The sequence below is a fragment of the Ammospiza nelsoni genome, chromosome 11, assembly GCF_027579445.1.
Source record: "Ammospiza nelsoni isolate bAmmNel1 chromosome 11, bAmmNel1.pri, whole genome shotgun sequence".
Classification (NCBI taxonomy): domain Eukaryota; kingdom Metazoa; phylum Chordata; class Aves; order Passeriformes; family Passerellidae; genus Ammospiza; species Ammospiza nelsoni.
The window spans coordinates 8,931,942-8,950,425 of record NC_080643.1 but is presented as its reverse complement, the minus strand read 5'-3'; the positions used below and the strand labels follow the sequence as shown (position 1 = coordinate 8,950,425).

Sequence of the window (18,484 nt, the reverse complement as noted above, 5' to 3'; positions counted from 1 at the left end):
TTGGCCGAGTCCCACGTGGCCCCGCCCCGCCCCCGCCCCGAGCACGCGGAGGCGCCGCCCGTGTCTCTCACGCTTTATTGGCGCGCGACGCGGCCCCGCCGCGCACTCGGCCCCGGCCCCGCCCCCCCGCGCTGCGCGGGAAAAGGGCACGCGCGGCATTGCCGGCGCTACAGCTCCAGGTGCACCCCGCTGTAGGCCTTGTCCACTGTCCACTCCCCCGGGGCTCCGGCCCCGGGCCCCGCCTCGGACCCCGCTAAGCGCTCCATCTCCTGCTGGAACTGCTGCTGCCGCCGGCGGTTGGGGTCCACGTTGATCCAGTTGTTGGCAATCCACTTGGTGCCTTGGGTGACCAGGCAGCCCCCGTGCAGAGCGAAGTCGTCCAGCTCTCCCACCCAGCCTGCGGAGCAGAGCCCCGTTAAACGGTGGCACAGGAAGGCAGATACAGCTGGGACCACACAGGAACACACGGCCAGCAAACACCGATGCTGTCTCTCCTGCCTGCACTACCTGCTTGGATTTGAGCTCAGATACATCTTCCAGCAGTTACTTTCCCTTGCACCCCTCCATCTTAGCGCCACCTCACCCTAGCGCCTACAAGGAGTTCATCAGGGCAAGCTCCCTGAGTGCAAAATGCCCGCTGCCTCCATCTCTCCACTCAGCACAAGTGGCTCTCACAATCCAGATCACAGCCTGTCCTTCTCAGCTCTCTTGGAAAAAGGAAGGCTGGCACAGAAGAGATGGGTTCTGCCACTAAAAAGCCTGAGGAAGCCAGAGGCTTGCAGCCGTTTTAAAGATTGCATTTCAGCAGTCTTAAATGATCTGTTTACAATGATCCCATCGTTTTTCTGTGGCAGACTTACATCAGCAGCCACTTTCCATTTAGGAACAAATTGCTCATAAAAACACAACAGGGCTCTTCTAGTAGGAGAGCGACAATTCTTGCTATTATCACCCAACAGGCCAAACACTGGTCTTGTGACCTCCTCTGTGGATTTTCTAGAGATGGAAACATGGGCTGCTCTCAGGGGACCTGGGACATTATACTCCTTCCTCTAACCAAAGCTCAAAGTCTGCCATGGAAACCTTCTGGTGCCAAACTCACCAGCAGCCCTAAAGATTCATGTTCATTCCCAGCGTGTCAGGGAAAACCGCACTGTGCTTTGTGACAAAAACAGCCCAAGGACACATCGTGGGGCTGTGGCTCAGCTACAAAGCAGGCACTGGCCCCAAGCGTGGCATGGGGTGGCCCATGTGTCCTCATGCTGCAGAGCTGATGGTCGTGCCTTTGTCTACCTCCCCTCCCCATCCCTTTGGCCAACACCACATCAGTGACACATTTTGAATTGCAGACCAAGTTCCAGCAGGAGTTTCAGCTTGCACAGTGGGATGGAAGGCAGCTGGTGATGGCGAGTGCAGCCAAGGTCTTTGTTTGCTAGCTAGTCCTGTCCCCCAAAGACATCAGGAGCCACTGACCTACTGCCTGTAAACAAAGGCCTTTCAGAGTCAGGAAGCTCCTACTCAGCTGTTGACAAAAAGACTCTACAGTTCCCACTAGCAGGCAGCTACCACCCTTTTTCTGGCTGCTCTTTGAGCTCCCAGCTGCAGCAAGAAGATGATGGCTGTCACCTACTGCAATCCCACCTCTCCCAGGACCCCAGTTTTAAGTGAGCCTGTACCTTCTCCATCTGACAGGTAGTTGTACCAGAAGACAGCAGTGCCTTGCTGAGGTTTCACTCGCAAATTGCCCTTGTCACAGTTTTTCCGAGTATCTCGCAGGTCAATGTCGTTCTGGATCAAGGACTGGACAGAAACCACAGGGAAGATGTCACAAACAGGGCTGGAACAAGGCACACGCACTGGGATACCCCTGCCCCTCACTCCTGTCTGAGTGTTCCACAGGATAGCTTAAGGTTGATGCAGGAGCTTTCATAACCCACCTGGAGCAGCCAGTTTCAGGCCCCAGGAAGTTCATAACCCGTTTCTGAGCAGCTGCCATTTCTTAACACTTTACCTGACACCTCACACCTCTGAGGAGGGAGAGCTGAGCTGTCAAAGCTCTGTGCCTCCTCCCCTGTCCTCAGAGGAAAAAGACTGTACGTGGAACATGGTCTCCCCAATGCTCTAGCTGCAAATGCTAATGCACACCAACCTAACACACCAGACCCCTTCTGCAGCCACAATGAATAAAGACATTCCAAGAGGGACTCAGAATCCCCAGGGGTAACACATAGGGAGGTTAATTTACCATCTCTTCGTACGTCCTGTTATCAGCAATAGGAAAGACTGTTTCACCTCCCCCAGTCACATTGTTCAGGTAGAAGAGCACGGTGACATACCTGCAAGACAGAGACTGTCAGGAGACACACCTGGAGCAGGAGGAGATGCACAGGGGCTCCCCATGCCAAGCTGCTCCACCATAAATAAAGTGGCTCCTCCAAGACATGACACTGCACATGATTTACACCATCAGCTTTTCTCCAAGAGTAACACGAGGACAACAAAGAAAACCCCTGCCCAGAGTAATGAGTGTGCTTGTAGGCTCTGCTGGGGCAGGACCACCCACTCCACCTTCCTTGCATGGACCCAGGTGGGATTTGCCCCCATCCCCTTTAAAACCCCTTCATGCCTGCGATGTCCTGAGCTGGTTTGTGAGCCCACAACCCGAGCACTGAGTCCCAGGCGAGATGAGGTGAGGTGAAATGGCTCTTCACAGCCCTTGTCTAACGTGCTCAGGGCAGAGCTTACCGGCAGGAGGTCTCAAAGGGAGCGCTTTCATTGGCAACAAGCTTGGTGTGGCTGCAGGCAGTCTCGGGGAACACGGGGCCGCTGTCCATGTGGGCGTGGTAGTGCCCTCCCTGGTCGTAGCGCACAACCTGCAGGGGCTCGCTGTGCTCCACGATCTCGGGGGGCAAGCGAGTGAGGCGCATTACCCTGGGGGAGAGCAGAGCTGCTGAGTGCAAAGCCACCATCACCTCATCAGCCACTACTCCCAAGCAGTGAATAAACCCAGAGAAAGAGAACCCCCTTCCCAAAAGACCGGAGAGACGGATGGGCTGCAGCGAGCATGCCAAGAGACAGCCAGGTCCTACTCATCTGTTGGACCATCAGCATCGGCTCAGAAAACCCTCATCAAGGTTAATAAAAAACCAAAACAAAACTGAAGGCAGCATCTCTAGCAGGACTGCTCTCAGGAAGACTTTGCTTGCTCAGCAAGATCCCTTCTGTGCATGTCCCTGGAGCCTTCATGTGCCATCTCATCACTTCTCTGGACTCCTGCACACCACCTACACACCTCAGGGACAGTTAGCAAAGCACAGGACCCCTGCTGAGAGTGAACCAGAGACTAGCTCTAGGAACAGTCTTGTCACCTAACTCACCTTTCCCTGTTGCCTTTGCAGCAGCCTCCCCCAGGGCAGAGGGGCACTGGAAGTGATCAAGGAGACCGGAGCCCTCCTGCTCTGGGATTTTTCCACTGCTACATCTGAGATCATCCCCAAGGCAAGCAGGTACGTCTTGAGACCTGCCAAAGAACACTCAGAGCTCTGAGAATCCGGACTGGTGAAGCCCTTGGGGCAGGTGCAAGGACAATGTGGCACCTGGGCAGGGTGGCAAAGCCCCTGCAGGCGCTGCCTGGTCCCAGGAGGACCAAGAGCCTCCTTCAGTGCTGTGTCTTCACATCCTCCTGACAGTGGCCAACTGCAGAGCGTGCGAGCAGAATGCCAATGCCTGTGTGTGCTGGCTAGCTGGCACAGGGAAGGTGACAGCCACAGTCTGCTCTAATCAAGGCAATATGTGACCCCATTTTCCCACTGGAATGCACTGAAGAAAAGGAGGGGCCAACAGCTGTTTTTCAGGCCTCAGGACAGATTTTACCCACCCACGTTCTGGGTGAGGACCAGCACCACAAGAACAAGCGAGTCTTCAGCCAATTATCTGAAACTCACTACAGCTACATCATCTGGCTTTTGTACTGGGCTTCAGCTCTTCCCAGTACCAAATCTGAGATGAAGGGAAAGGTAAGAGGTTCTCCCATCTGCCATGAGCTGCCCTACAATATGTGTGCTTGGAGGATTAAACTAACTTGACTAATTTAAGGTGAAGTCGTGCTTTTTAAAAAGTCAGCTCTGAACAGCAAAGACAGATTTCAGTGAAATGCATGAGTAACTAAAGCAAATGACAGTAACTGCTGGCACCCAGACAGCATTGGAACCGGGCAGTTTCTCCCAGTAAGCTCAGTTACTAATTAGAATGAATGATTTCATATAGTGCCAAATCTTCCTGGTTTTATAGGGCTGTTCCCAAAAGTGAATGGAGATGCTGAAAGGCTCGATTTTTTCTTTTTCCCTTTCCACAGGACAATGCAAATTCTTCTTCTAATGAAAACCTCCTCTCTCCATTTTGTGTCTGTGTTCATTGCTCTTTATACTCCAAGGACTTTTCACACAATTAGGAAGTGTGCCACTGCCTCTCCCAGCACACAGGTGATGCTTTTGCCTACCCAAACCCAACGTCCCCTCAGCTCCCTGGCCCTTACCTTTGCCGAATGGCTCTCATGACCTGGTGTGCCCCCTCGCCCTGGTACAGCCAGGTGTGCTGGCTGTTGCGCACCAAGTCACTCATCTTCACTTTCTGGCTTCCCATGTACTTGTGGAAATCACGGATATTCAACTGCTTGAACTCCTCCAAACTTAGCACACCTATGGGAACACAGGAAAGGCCACCTGACTCTGGTGCAGGTAACAGTTCTTGCATCCTGTACTCGGAGAACCACCAGCTGAGGGCACTGCAGAAACTGCCTTCCTCACACAGACCCAGTCAAGGCTCACTGTGCAGCACAGGCTGCCCCCCTCCTGCCCCTGATCATGGGCTCCAGCAGTGCTCTCGCCTGCAGCAGGGGACACAGAGCAACCTGCCAAACTGAACTGTGCAGGGTCAGAACTGGGACAGGCAAAACACTGTTTTAAACTTTAAAAAGCTCCTGAAACCCACAAATCAATATATCAAAAGAGAGAAACAGACACTACAGTTCTGATATGCACAAGGAAGCTGTGCCACCCAATGTCTTGAGGCTTATTATTTAGGTATTTAAATCAACATGTTTAAGGACAGAGTGGGACCTCAGACCACATTTTCTATATGATCTTGCAGGGTAATTAAGAAAAAGCCAAACCCAAAACAAGCAGTACATTCTCCTGATTTGTGTAACTGCAAAACATAAATGAGGAATGCATGACAGTATGGTCTTGCGTAAATAGAAATAACAGAAAAGCAAGAAGTATAAAGCAGCTTCTCCTGAAACAGGTATTTCTTGTTTGCACTCAGCTGGAATCAGCAAGGGGTGGACTCTTTCTCAGCTTCAGGAAAATCCTCACATTTGTTGTTTCCTCCTTTTGGAGAAGGGAAGCCTTGCACAGGTCCCTGATAGCAGCATGCAGTGCACTGCCCTGGGCTGGCCTGCACACGCCATGGGCTGGGAGAGGAGCTCACTCAGGCAGCAAACCCAGTGCTGCTGGGTGCCAGCTCTGCTCCCTGGGCATGAGCACCCCCTGGCAGGAGGAAGGGTCAGCCAGGGACAGTTCCTCAGGTGCCACATCCTCAGGTCATGACCAAACGATCCATTGTCATTATTCCTAGTGTCTCTCTGTCTGCACTTCCCCTGACTCCCCACAGTCTTTGATGACGCAGTGCCACATCCAGGTTGTGACCTGGTCCCTCAGTGTCATGTACCAATCTAACAACAGAGGGAAGCAGTACTCTGGAAGCAAGGTCCTGCCAATAGCCCTTTAACAGGACCTTTCATTTGTTAATGTCCAGAATGGTGGAAAAGCCACTGAGGACTCAGTCAGACCCATGCCAAGAATGCCACCGGCCTGGAGGAGAGTTGCACAGGGTGCCCTCCGGATATTTACGCTTTCACACTGCTACTGCTTCAACTCCAAAGCAGCTCCTCGTGGGCAGCTCTCAATGCTAGGTCACTGGAAGAGACTGTGCATTCACTTAATTTGATTAGGAAATGGAGTGCTGCTTAATTGAGGCCACTCTAATTAGAGCAGCAGAGGTTAGAGTGTATGTCCGGACCAGCAGGAGCCCTTGGGAGGCGGAGGCAGGAGGGGCAGAAGTGGCCTCATGGAATACAGAGAGGTTGCAGTGGCAGAAAGGGGGGTCAGCCCCAAAGGCTGACAGACAAGATCACCCCCAGCTCCACTTATTCCACTCTCCCCTCACAGTGACACGGGCCTCTTGACCTGCTGTGAAAGTCTCCCTGAAAACGGGGGAGCATGCAATGTGTGTCTGAACACCTGCATCCCAGGTAACAAAAGCTCTGTATCAGAAGATCCTAAGATCCTGTTATAGCAGGGCATGAACCAAGGCAGGTCTGACAGGGGAAAGGGAGTGCAGAGTTGTGGTCTGGTCCTGCTCCAGCAAGATCCAAGCCCAGGCAGTGGGACCAGTTAGCCACTAGAGTGGTGATGCAGGAGTGCAGTAAGGGGATTACCCTGCATGTACTTCCCTGAGAAGGTGTCTAGGGCAGTGCTACTTCCCTTCAAAGAATTCAGCCAGAAAAAAAGGCCTGGGCAGGGACACAGGTCTTGCTCTGCCCCATATGGCTGTGCAAGTGTCCAAGGTGCTGAGGGTGAAGGGATTGCCATGGAGCTGCTCTTACCATTCCCATCAGGATCAGCTTTGACCGCTGTGTACATCTCCCGGATGTTCTCAGGGGTCATCCACCTGCCGTTTCCAAGTCGGGTATGGGTCAACACCTGAAATTCATAAATGGATCAAAAATCCCACTGGTTTCTTGCCCTCCTGAGACCCTACAGATTCCCTGTGGGAGGCCTGGTGGGACCTCTTCCACAGCACATCAGCCAGACAGGCATCAGCACATTTCCGCAGAAAGACGATTGCAGTGAGAATCATCTGGCAGCCACACACAGAGTGTTGCTGATGAGTGCTGTTATTTCCAGCTTAGGTCATGGCAAACGACTGCTGGAACTTGGTTAACCAGCCCTGGGGTGGAGAGAGCACAGCTTTCTCTTGAAAGGAAAGTAAAGCTATTGATGATAATATTGATACTGATGAGTGAATGCTTTTACTTGTTCAAGGTAAGGGCTTGGAACAAAATTCTTCCCTTCAACATGTACAGAGAGATGCAGAAGCCTGAACAGCTCTCAGCAGGCTCTGACCTTGAGAGAAAGGAGCCTTGCCCTGGGCTGGCACCGGCACAGCTCCCCATACTCCACAGCACTCATGGTGCACTGGATGGTTCAGACTCCCAGCTTCACCTGGAATGGGAACCTGAGGAGGGACACGCTTGAACTGTCAGTACCTGCCCTGATGCATCCTGCCATACAGGGCAAGGGTGCTGAAGAGCTGTGGACAGGAGGCTTATTATTGTCCTTGGCTCATCTATAGGGGTGCCTTTGCTGGGGCTTGTGAATTCACACAGTGAGTTCCCCACAAAGCAGCCTGCGTGACAAACTCACTTCCCAGGACACACAGCAAGAGGCAACAATCCACAGCACAGGAACATTTTATCCAGCATATTCAAATCACACATGTCCTGCCAAGGACTGTTGCTGCCTCCCAATAGCATGACAGCTGCTGCAAATTGCCCGGAAACTTCCATTCTGAAGGCCAGCACAAATTCTGAGGCATTAAAATGAAGCAAATTGTGATTGGTACATTCTGGGCTCTGGCCCCACCCAAGCACATGAGTAACCAAGAGAGCATCTGATGAGGGGATGTGCCAGAGGGTCTCCAGAACACCTTCCCCAGTCTGCCCACACTCTACCTCTTTGAGCTGCAGCTGCCCGTCCTGATTGTGATCCAGCAGATTGAAAATGTCCATCTGGCTGATTTCAATCATTTCCATGGCTTCCTCATAGTCCTCTGTTGGTAGGATCTGGCTCTTCTGTAGTCCCTTCAGCTTTGCCAGATGGACAATGAGCTTGCACTCCTCCTCTGTCAGGAAGTCAGGGATTTCTGCAGCAGAAGTGTGAGCAGGAACAGAGACTGAGGAACTGTTACAGTGGGATCCCATGCTGGTAGCAGGACTCTCAGGAAAAAAAAATCAAAATAGGTAGGGGGAAAATTTAGGAACTAAGTTTGGGACTTTTAAAAACATCCACCCTTCTACCAAAAGGGCTCTCAAAGAGCATACACCACACACCTGAGCTGCTGGAGGCAGGTATTTTTATAGCAGCAGTTCCTAAATGCTTGGACCCTGGGGTCAAGCCCTTAAACTCTCTCACAGATACCACAATGGACAAAGGAGTGAACAAACACGTGCATATCTCTGCATATTACCATTTCAAAGGTACCATGTGGATCACAGTCTGGGAACTGCTGCTTTACAGGAAGGGAGGCCAAAAATCATTACAGTGGGCAGTAGTGATGGCCAGGGTTTCAGACTTCCTTGCTCTCATGTGGAGAGGAAGGCACTTTGCACAAAACCAAATCCCTTCCAGGGGAACATGGCACAGTGCTCTATTATACAACTCAAACAGAAAGGGGAAAAATTCTAACTTACTCCCACTCATTCTCTTGATTCTCCCACTAATAATGGTCTTCAAATGCAATGTTAAAGAGGAAAATACTGAATGTGGATGATGCCAAACTCCATACCCAGGTATCTCCAGCTTTCCTTTGCAGCACAAACCCAGCAGCAATCAGGAAAGTCCACATTCCCAAGCAAATTAAAGTGCAGAAAAATCCACTGATGGCCATGAGGCTAGGAGACTTCTAGCTGCATGGTACACTGGGCATGCACTTGGACAGCACTGGCAAGGTCCCATTCCAGAGCACAGTTACACTGTGGCCCAGGAGGTTCGGAGGATCCTCCTGGCTGGTGTCTGTCACAGCTATGGTGACCTTGGTATGAGCTGCTGAGACTTTTGAAAAGGGAAAGGAAAACCACCAATGCAGGACAGGTTAAGTGCTCCTAGACCCAAGGTCCTGCTCTCCAAATTGCAGCTCCCTAGAGCTCCTGCAGGTATGTGCCAAGGACATGTTATAGATCAGCTGCAGCAGCAGTCCTCAAATGGAGGGGAAAATTAATTACTTTCATGACCTGAAATCAACCCTATCGGCTCAAGCTGTCAATAAGCAGTTGGCTTCCTGCTAAGCACACACCAGAACCAGCCCTGTAGAAAATGAGCTGTTCCTGGGAAGCCCCGGGAACACAATGCAGCCAGCTGTATCCATAACACACTCCAAGGAAACAATTTCTGCCACAGGCAGCACAGGGTCCTTGTGCCAGAGGATGCTTCAGAGCTGGAGCTTCTACTGACCAGTTTGAACCTCATGGCACAGCACCAGGTCCACATGAACCATGTGCACTGGCAACCAACACCCCCAGTATTTCAGGTTCCCCAAACTGGGCTACAATAATGATGGCTGATGGAACATTAATTACATGCTGGAGGAACGACAATTCCATTCTTCAGCAGCAGTAAGGGGATTTCAGAATGAAGCAGGAATTCTGTTAACTGGAAAGTGTGTGGTCATGCAGGTTGCAAGGTGAGGGGGTTTCCAGCTGAGTGCTGCCAAATCTGTCTGCAAACAACTTGGCTCCACAGCTGCAAATTAGTTCCTCTCTGCCCCCAGCTCTCTCAAACAGTTAACTTGTGGCTGTGAGACCATCCTATCTCCCTGCCTGCTCAACAATAGATCCAGCTAAACAAATGCCTCCTAATTGACTTTAAGCAACACTTGATTGCTTTTACAAAAAACAAAAGAGAGGAAAACATTACGGTTTATGAAATAATGACTAATCCTGGAGCAAGAGAAAGGGGATGGGTTGGAGCACTGGTGTCAAACAGAGATTCAATCTTGGCTGAAAGAGCCCCAAGACACATGGGCCAAGTCATTCACCCCTCCCCAACTGCCCTCATTTCCACACCTGCTGATCTAAGCCAAACCCCTGCTAAAATACAAACAATCGGGGCCTCTGGCAAATGAAAATTGGAGCATTGTCTTCCCCATGAGGGCTCTGAAAGGGCCGCACTTAATGAGGATGGATTGACAAAGAGGTGGCTGGTAGCCTATAAAAGGCATTCCACAGGCAGGAGCAGCTCAGTGCGGGGTGTGCTGTTGGTTCACTTGCTCCAAGCATGGTCAGGTCCCTTGGCAGGCACCCCTGGAGCTTGGGTGGCCCGTGGCTGCTGGGTCTCCTGGCCCGCCTGCTGCTCTGGGGCTCTCCAGGTGCCCGGGGGAGCTACCTGAGGAGATCCTCCAGCTGCATGCCCATCCCTCAGAGCATGGCCCTCTGCTACGACATCGGCTACTCCGACATGAGGATCCCCAACCTGCTGGAGCATGAGACCATGACAGAAGTCATCCAGCAGTCTTCCAGCTGGCTGCCCCTGCTAGCCAGGGAGTGCCACCCAGACGCTAGGATTTTCCTCTGCTCCCTCTTTGCACCCATCTGTTTGGACAGGTAAGATGCTTTTATGAGTTATTTCAGTGTAACACTTAATTCCCTGCAGGAGCACGACTCCGTGTGCTTCCCGAGAGAAAATGCATTCGATGTGATCTGTGCAGTCCCCAACAAGCAGTGCTGCTGCTCTCGGCAAGGGACAATTGGATTACTCAGCAGGGATCATCCCTCTGAAAGCAAAACATGAGCATTTCACATCACAGGAGCAGAAATATGTTCCCTCCTTGGGTTCTGCTCTCTCACCCCAGGCACTACTGCCACATGCCCTGGCCAGCCCCTCATACACTGCAGTGGCTGCTGGCACACACCAGCTCCACCTCCCACCTCCTGTGCAGCCCCTCACCCCAGCTCCTGCCCTGAACATATGGTTCTCAGTTTCCCAACAGTTCCAGCAGCAGAAAGAAATCCCCAGTTTTGAGGTACAGCTCTCAAAGTACAGAGCTGTAAGGAAATGTGGTGTTTAATCAGGCGCCTTTAAAGATAAGCAGTCTTTGCACAACTAGAGAAGACCATAAGGTGAAAGGCTTCTGGCAGCTTGCCCTATCCCTCTTGTCCTCAAAAATTCTTTGCTTGCTTCCTAGTCATGAATGTTCAAAAAAAAAGTCAAAGATCCCCAAACTGCCTGCTAACCCTTCTCACAGCCCTGTGCAGCAGCAGCGGTGTTAGGGCTCGACCCTCAGCCCCCGGGCAGGCACACGGAAGCGCTGAATGCCCATCCCCTCCCCAGGCTCATCCGAATGCCCATCCCCTCCCCAGGCTCATCCGAATGCCCATCCCCTCCCCAGGCTCATCTTCCCCTGCCGCAGCCTCTGCGAGGCCGTCAAGAGAAGCTGCGCGCCCGTCATGGCTTGTTACGGCTACCCCTGGCCCGAAATCCTCAACTGCAACAAGTTCCCTGCAGACCATGAGCTGTGCATTGCAGCAGTCTCCATGGATGAAAATTCCTCAAGCAGGAGAAGTAAGAGGTTTTTTGCTTCATGTATTTTCCCATATATAACACTGAAAGCTCAAAAGGATGATCCTATGACTTGTTTCTATTCTGCATACTTGTTTCTATTCTGCATATTTCTGGTTTTAAGCTGTATTTAAAAAAAAAAAAAATACAAATTCTAGTTTTGTTCTCTCTAGGAACCGTGTATAGAAAATTAGCATAACATTGGCTGCGGCTTGTTCCTCTCTCTGCTCTATTCATTATCTCCCTGAGTGCCATCAGACCCCGCAGGGTTTGGGGCAGGGGGGAGGAAAGGCTGCAAAGCCTCCGGCCCAGGCACAGTGGGAGAGCTCATGGAGTGCAGACTCCCAGCAGTGAGTGAGATGTGCTTCCAGTGCAGCTATGGAGCTGCAGCCCAGATCTTTCAGCTGTGTCTAGGGCTTAAAAGCATGCAAAAAGAAATGTTTTGTAAGCCTTCTCTCTAAACATTGGAAACACCATGAAGGGACATGAGCCTCTGTAGACATGAGTTACACTGGAATAAAGTCTGTCTGAAGGACTCAATTAACACCCAGATCCTGATGAACACTGGGGGAAGATTCAAGAGCAGTTAAGGGGAGAACAGACATTTCAACATCATTTCAGCATCACTGGATGGAGTCTGGCCATACCACTGGTTTTGCTGTTTCATCCACATTAGGAGATCTTCATTACGCATTTTCACTGCTGCTTTAACATGCAGCAACACACACAGGCCTGAACAAAGCACTGACAAGCAGTGTTTGCCTTCACAGGAAGGAGAGTCTAACATTTCCCACCTTGCCTGTCTGAGGTACCTCTCCAGGGCCTGGGTAGCTCAGGAAGAACCATCACTAAGAAACAGCAAGCCACCACTTGCAGATCCCAAAATTTCATTGTGCCTTTTCCAGTGAAGCTTGACAAGGGTGTTATAACCTCATTTGTGTTGCAGCAGTGCCCCGAGCCAGCTGCCAGGACTGTGAGCTTGAGGAGGCCAGCACTGCCAGGGAGATCCTGGAAAGCCTCTGTGCAAATGATTTTGGTGAGTACACTCCTTTTTCTCTCAACTGCCACCACTCCCTCCAGCAGCCAAGCAGTGCCATGGACAGAAAATAGCTTTGCCATAACATAGTGACTTGGAGAAACTGCAACTTTTACAGCAGATCCCAGGGATTTTCAGTTTCCACCTTACCTGTGAGGCACCAGGAGGACCCAGCTCCTGGCAGCACTGAAAGTGAAGATCTGATTTATTTCTGTGGGCTCTGGTTTGGTTTTGGTCTGTGAGTGCTAAAAACAAGCAGTACTCTGGTTTTCCCTTGCAGACAAACATTTCAATCAATGCCTGTAAGAATCTTTAGCAAATTCCATGCCAGCTATTTCAAACTTTAATAGTGTTGTTCTAGCATTGTGACTCTCCTGCTCCAAGTCCAAGCAAGCAGCAGCACTGGTGCTGCTCAATCACATGGCAGGAAGTTTTCAAGATACTGTCCTGAATTCAGGCACACATACAGAAAAATAAAGATATTTTTCAATAAAAAAGGTTACAAATCCTGAGCAGCTGTCAGTCATGTAACTTCTGAAATCCCTGCTCAGAGAAAAGTCAAGTAATTTGCACAAGACCAGGACTGATGCATCTGCTTGCTTGTGCCTATGATTCCTTCAGGGTTTCTGCAGTGGTACTGATACACCTTTGCCACTCTTAGAAGGGAAATGGATTGAGAAGGAGAAGGAGGCCTTTTCTCCCAAGTAACAAGAGGAAATTGCTTCAAGTTGCAATGGAGAGGTTCAGATTGGGTAATAGGAAAAATTTCTTCACCAAACAAATTATCAAGCACTGGAACAGGCTGCCCAGGGAAGGGCTTGAGTTACCAGCCCTGAAGGCATTTGAAAGACATGTGGTTGTGGCACTTGAGGACATGGTTTAGTGGTGAACTGGGCAGTGCTGGGTCAGTGGTTGAACTTGATCTTTGAGGTACCCTCCAACCTAAATAATTCTGTGATTCTAAGAACAGTGTTCAGTACTGGAAACTAACCTCAAATGAGAACTTTCAGAAGTTCACTGCAATTGGAAAAGCTTGGACAGATACTTCCCCACATTACAGAGACAGCAGAGAAGCCTTGGGCTGGCTCCATGTCTTGAAGTAGGAGAGAGCTATGAAGAGTAAACAGAACTCACAGCTCTTTTTCCAACCCCTGCAGCAGTGAAAATCCGAATCCTGAGGAGGAACACCACCACCACCATCTCAGACTTCGACCTGGACCCCTCCAAAGTGGAGGTGCTGAAGCACGGCCCGCTGCTCAGAACTGAAATCCCTGCCAGGCTCCAGCAGTGGCTGGACATAGATGCCACCTGCGCCCACAACATCATGCGAGGCACCCAGGCAGGGGTCTTTGTTGTCAGTGGTGACGTGCAGAGTGACAAAGTGGTGGTGAACAAGGCCTATGCCTGGCAGAAGAGGAACAGGAACCTGCACCAGGCAGTGAGGAGGTGGAAGCACCACCGCTGCCCCGAACAGGCAGGATGGAAGGTCTGAAAAAGTTCAACTCCAGCAACAAGAAACTGCTCCCCTCCCTATGGCTAGAAAACTCCTTTCCCTGGCAGGTGGTGTTTTGGAGATGTACAGTGATATTTCTAGGTGATTTGAAGCAGTCATAGTGCACAGATAGGGCTTCACTACAGATCCCTGTTTTACCAAGACAGAGCTTAAGGATGCAGGTTTAACATGTTCCTCTGACAATGCTCTGTAGATCCAGGACGTGCTATGTTCAGCTTTGCATAGGATCCAACATCACAACAAAACTATGCAGGTGAGGACAAACTAGAAGAAACCCTTAATAACAGTTCCTTCTAGTTCTCATTATCAGAGCTGGTATTTCAGATTCATTATTTGACCCTGAGACATTGATGCCTGCTTATTTTCTGTCCAGAGATTACATGAAAGTCTCCCTGACTGTGAAGTGATACTTTTTCTGTAATGGAGCAAATACTTTACTCTTGAACAGTCTGAGGTAAATTAACGGGGAGAGGAACCCACCCTGGCTAAGCCCAGCCCCTTAAAAGCTGCATGCTGAACTCTGCTCTTGAGTCAGGCTGTCCCTCTAGCTTCCTGCACTGAGAGCTGATGAGCATCCACACGAGCAAAAGGAAACAGCCATTCTCAAGCAGGAAAGGCACAGAGCAGATAGCTGAGGGTTTCTACATAACAGGGAAAAAACTGTTTTTCAACATCAGAAATTCAGTGTGGATCAGAAGATTCTGGTAACTGGGGATATCACAAGAACCTTGAGAAAAGCAGAGCACGAGTGAGACATCAGCTGTTCAAAGCTCTGCTCTGGTGTGAACAGCAGCTTTGCTCGGGACTGGGAGGTGATTTCCAGGCCAAGCACAGCAGGATATTTCAGTTTTGATATGGGAGCAGGGGAGAAACCTTTCACAGCTGCCTCGCCTTCCATCTGTACATAAGTAAGATAGAAAATATGAGAAAAATATGGGAAAACTCAGTCTCTCTGCAGCTATCTCACTCAAGCAGGACTGTCACTCCCTGCAGGGGCACACACTGTGCTCCAGACCACAGAGCAGAAAACAGCAAACCCCCAAATGAGGAAACAAGTGGGATTTCTACAGCCTAACAAAGCACTGTCCATGGAAAGTTTTCTATATTGGTTGAAACCTGTGGCTGAAATAAAAAACCAGAACAAGTGGAAAAACCAGCCTTTGGGAGGAATGCTTTCTGCCCTGCTGGTGATGCCGTGCAGAGACAGCCGGTCTGCTTGGGGACACATCGGTCTGCTGGGGACACATCGCCTCCCCGTGTTCACAGGGCACACACACACTGTCCCCGTGTTCACAGGGCACACACACACATCACCTCCCCGTGTTCACAGGGCACACACACACATTGTCCCCGTGTTCACAGGGCATACACACACATCACCTCCCCGTGTTCACAGGGCACATACACATTGTCCCCGTGTTCACAGGGCACACACGCACATTGTTCCCATGTTCAAAGGCACACACACACTGTCCCCGTGTTCACAGGCACACACACACACACTGTCCCCGTGATCACAGGGCACACACACACTGTCCCCGTGTTCAAAGGCACACACACACACACACACACACCGTCCCCGTGTTCACAGGGCACACACACACACTGTCCCCATGTTCACAGGCACACACACGCACATTGTCCCCGTGTTCACAGGGCACACACACACATTGTCCCCGTGTTCAAAGGCACACACACACACCGTCCCCGTGTTAACAGGGCACACACGCACACTGTCCCCGTGTTCAAAGGCACACACATACACTGTCCCCATGATCACAGGGCACACACACACAGTCCCCGTGATCACAGGCACACACACACACACTGTCCCCATGTTCACAGGGCACACACACACTGTCCCCGTGTTCACAGGCACACACACACACTGTCCCCGTGTTCACAGGGCACACCAGCAGCCCTCGCCGCGGGCTCCTCCTCACACTGGTGCGGGCTGGAACGAGTGCTCAGAAACACACACTGCAATTCAGCTGCGCCCTGACATTTGTGCAGTGCTTACTCCTCTTCCCCGAGGCTCAGAAGAAAAACACAGTCAAATTTCCTATTTTTATTCCTCCCCACTGTCTTGTCTTAGAAACTGCTGCCCAATCCACTGATTCTGCTGTCAGGTGGTCCCTGCAATGGCAGTATCTTCTGAACAGACTGCGTTTGGAAAACAAAACACATAAAAGCTCTGAAGGTTGAAAAGGCTTTGTCTGATTTGTTTTCCATTAGTAGGGTTATTTGATTACTAGAGTTTCCCAACTGAAAACTGCACAGATGGTCTGATTTACAAGCTTTAGAAATGATGCCTTGTAGCCAGAGGGGGGAAAATAGGGCAGTGATTTTTTCATAGCTCTATAAAATACGCTTGGGTTCCATGCAGATGTGACTTACCCACAACTAAAAACCAAACCTCAAGTTCCCCTACAGTGCCCAGCCCATGCTCTGAAGCCCAGAGAACACATTAAATCATTCATGAGTGTCTTGTGCTGTGGTCCCACTGCAGCCTGCTCTGCTGAAAGCAAAGATGACAGATCAGGCACTTTCCTGTTTGCTTAAATTGGCTCTTGTACACTGCAGCATTTTGTGTTAAATCCCCAGAAACTCAAGAGTCTTTGCTAATGGTTTCTGTAATCACCAAACACAACCAAATTATATACACACTTCTACTAATTTAAGTAACAGAGATACAATGAATTAGTTTTTTTAAACCACTTGAATGACATTGGTACTGCTTGCATAGATAGAGAAGTCTCTGGAAGTCTTTTAAAGTCAGAGCTGGCTCCTGGCAGGTTCATCCAGGAGATAAGAATTGTCTTGAAACTTGCAGTTTCTAAATAAGGGACTCCTTATCAGAGGACAAAGGATAACAGACTCATGGCATCTCAAATGGAGAATGTCTGTCACTGTCTGTGACAGCATCCTCAGGGAGCAAAGCTTCCCTCAAAACCAATGGAGGTGCTGGAACAAGAAGCTAAAAACTGCAGGATTACTGCTGCTAGAACAAACCTGCCTTTTATCATCTTCAGCACCTTTCTTGGGGGCCAGGACCAACTGTTTCACTTCAGAGGTACTGGAAAGGCAGGGGAAGAGGAAACAGGAGTTTTCCTGAGTGAAAACCAGAGCAACTGCCTCAGACTGTGGTTCTGGTAATGACACCAGTTTTGTGATGCTGTGGGGTTATCAGCTCCAGGTTGGTGTGTCTGTTTAGTGAATGTCAGACAGAAATCCACTAAGAAATTCATGGTGAGGTTTTCAGTGTGTATGATCGATTTAGAATCAGAAAAAATCCCTCTATTTATTTTATTGAGAAAGCACCTGAAAGATTCTCTATGCTCTTTTCAGAAATAACAGGTTTTCTCTGACTTTGCAACAGTAGGAATTTTGTAATGATTGACTCCTCCCCCTCAAATTATTTAGCATGTTGTCAGTGACTTTCCAGAACACAGAGTTCAATTAGTGAGACTTGACCAGTGACAGCAAAGCATCACAGAAAGGTAAAGAAGATTTAAAAATATCTGAAAGGCAGATGTTGTGTGGTTGTGCATCAGAGAAGCCAAAAATAGAGATAAATCTAGAACAGGACACAAAATGGTGGAAGAATTTAAATCTATCAAATTTCCTCCGTGTTGAAGCATCAATACTAAATTGTTTTTTTATAATTTATTAACAAAAGTTTGTCCTTTCTTTGTATTGAGCAGCTTCTTCAAGGGTCTTGCCAGCGATCTGCTGCCTATTCCTAGTATTTTACAGAAACCTGAAAAACCTGGAAAGGTTAATCTTCCAAATTCTTCAAAGTGGGCCATCCAGAAACACGTAACCTCTGCCAATTTTGCATCAATATTAACATACCTTGAAGGATACCACACTCTGTTTAGCGCAGCCCCGAGGAGCAGCAGCCCCGGGCGGTGATGCCGACACGCGGGGAGTCATGTTCCCCCGGGTGGGTGTAAGGCAGCGGCGGTGTCAGACAGACACGCACACAGCCCCCGCCCGCCGGCAGGGCGGAAACCCCCGGTACCGGCGTGCCCGGGCCCGGCAGCGCTGCCCCGGCGGGGCCGGTACTCACCGAACAGGAGCGGCTTGAGGCTGAGGGTGCGCACGGCGTGGGCCCTGCCGGGCACCAGCTCCACCCGCTGCGTGTGGCCCACCTGCGGGGAGAGCAGCGGTCAGCGCCCGGCGCTCGGCGGCCCCGGTTCCCGGTCCCCGGTCGCGGCCTTGCCTTGATGCCCTCGAGGCGCGGGAGGGCGCGGGCGGGCGGCGGCGGCGGCGGCGGGGGGGCTGCGGGCGGCCCGCCGGGCTCGCCGGCGCTGAGGTGCACGAAGAGCAGCAGCCCCAGGACGTTGAGGACGTAGAGGTGCGCGAAGACCATGAGGACGAGGAAGTAGGGCCGGGAGCAGACGGGCCGCGGGCGGCCCCCCGGCGGGCCGGGCAGCGGAGGCCCCTCGGCCCGCGCCTCCGCCGCCGCCATCGCCCCGGCCCGGCCGGCCCCGCGTCACCACGGCAACGGCGCGGCGGGGCTGCGTCACCGCGGGGCGG

General features: G+C 50.9%; 2 protein-coding genes across 2 annotated transcripts; one reads left to right on the top strand and one right to left on the bottom strand.

The window, feature by feature from the left end:
- Positions 1 to 58: 58 nt before the first annotated feature.
- Positions 59 to 18,416, bottom strand: P4HTM (prolyl 4-hydroxylase, transmembrane). Its single transcript, XM_059480103.1, has 9 exons — positions 18,168 to 18,416; positions 18,015 to 18,096; positions 7,793 to 7,983; positions 6,665 to 6,761; positions 4,535 to 4,697; positions 2,746 to 2,931; positions 2,246 to 2,336; positions 1,677 to 1,800; positions 59 to 397 (listed from the first exon to the last, which is right to left on the bottom strand). Exons 1-9 carry the CDS (start codon positions 18,414 to 18,416, stop codon positions 168 to 170), a joined length of 1,413 nt encoding a protein of 470 aa, XP_059336086.1. The 3' UTR covers positions 59 to 167.
- On the top strand, positions 9,896 to 13,921 carry LOC132078150 (secreted frizzled-related protein 5-like). The gene is made up of 4 exons (XM_059480104.1): positions 9,896 to 10,438; positions 11,224 to 11,396; positions 12,340 to 12,429; positions 13,587 to 13,921. Exons 1-4 carry the CDS (start codon positions 10,113 to 10,115, stop codon positions 13,919 to 13,921), a joined length of 924 nt encoding a protein of 307 aa, XP_059336087.1. The 5' UTR covers positions 9,896 to 10,112.
- Positions 18,417 to 18,484: the final 68 nt, after the last annotated feature.

Excerpts from the sequence above, each read along its gene's own strand:
- LOC132078150 (XM_059480104.1), top strand. The coding sequence starts at position 10,113 with ATGGTCAGGTCCCTTGGCAGGCACCCCTGGAGCTTGGGTGGCCCGTGG. Across the intron at positions 11,397-12,339 it reads AAATTCCTCAAGCAGGAGAA|CAGTGCCCCGAGCCAGCTGC; the intron begins GTAAGAGGTTTT and ends TTTGTGTTGCAG. Across the intron at positions 12,430-13,586 it reads CCTCTGTGCAAATGATTTTG|CAGTGAAAATCCGAATCCTG; the intron begins GTGAGTACACTC and ends CAACCCCTGCAG.
- P4HTM (XM_059480103.1), bottom strand. The coding sequence starts at position 18,416 with ATGGCGGCGGCGGAGGCGCGGGCCGAGGGGCCTCCGCTGCCCGGCCCG. Across the intron at positions 6,762-7,792 it reads GGCAGCTGCAGCTCAAAGAG|GTGTTGACCCATACCCGACT; the intron begins GTAGAGTGTGGG and ends TATGAATTTCAG. Across the intron at positions 398-1,676 it reads CTACCTGTCAGATGGAGAAG|GCTGGGTGGGAGAGCTGGAC; the intron begins GTACAGGCTCAC and ends TCTGCTCCGCAG.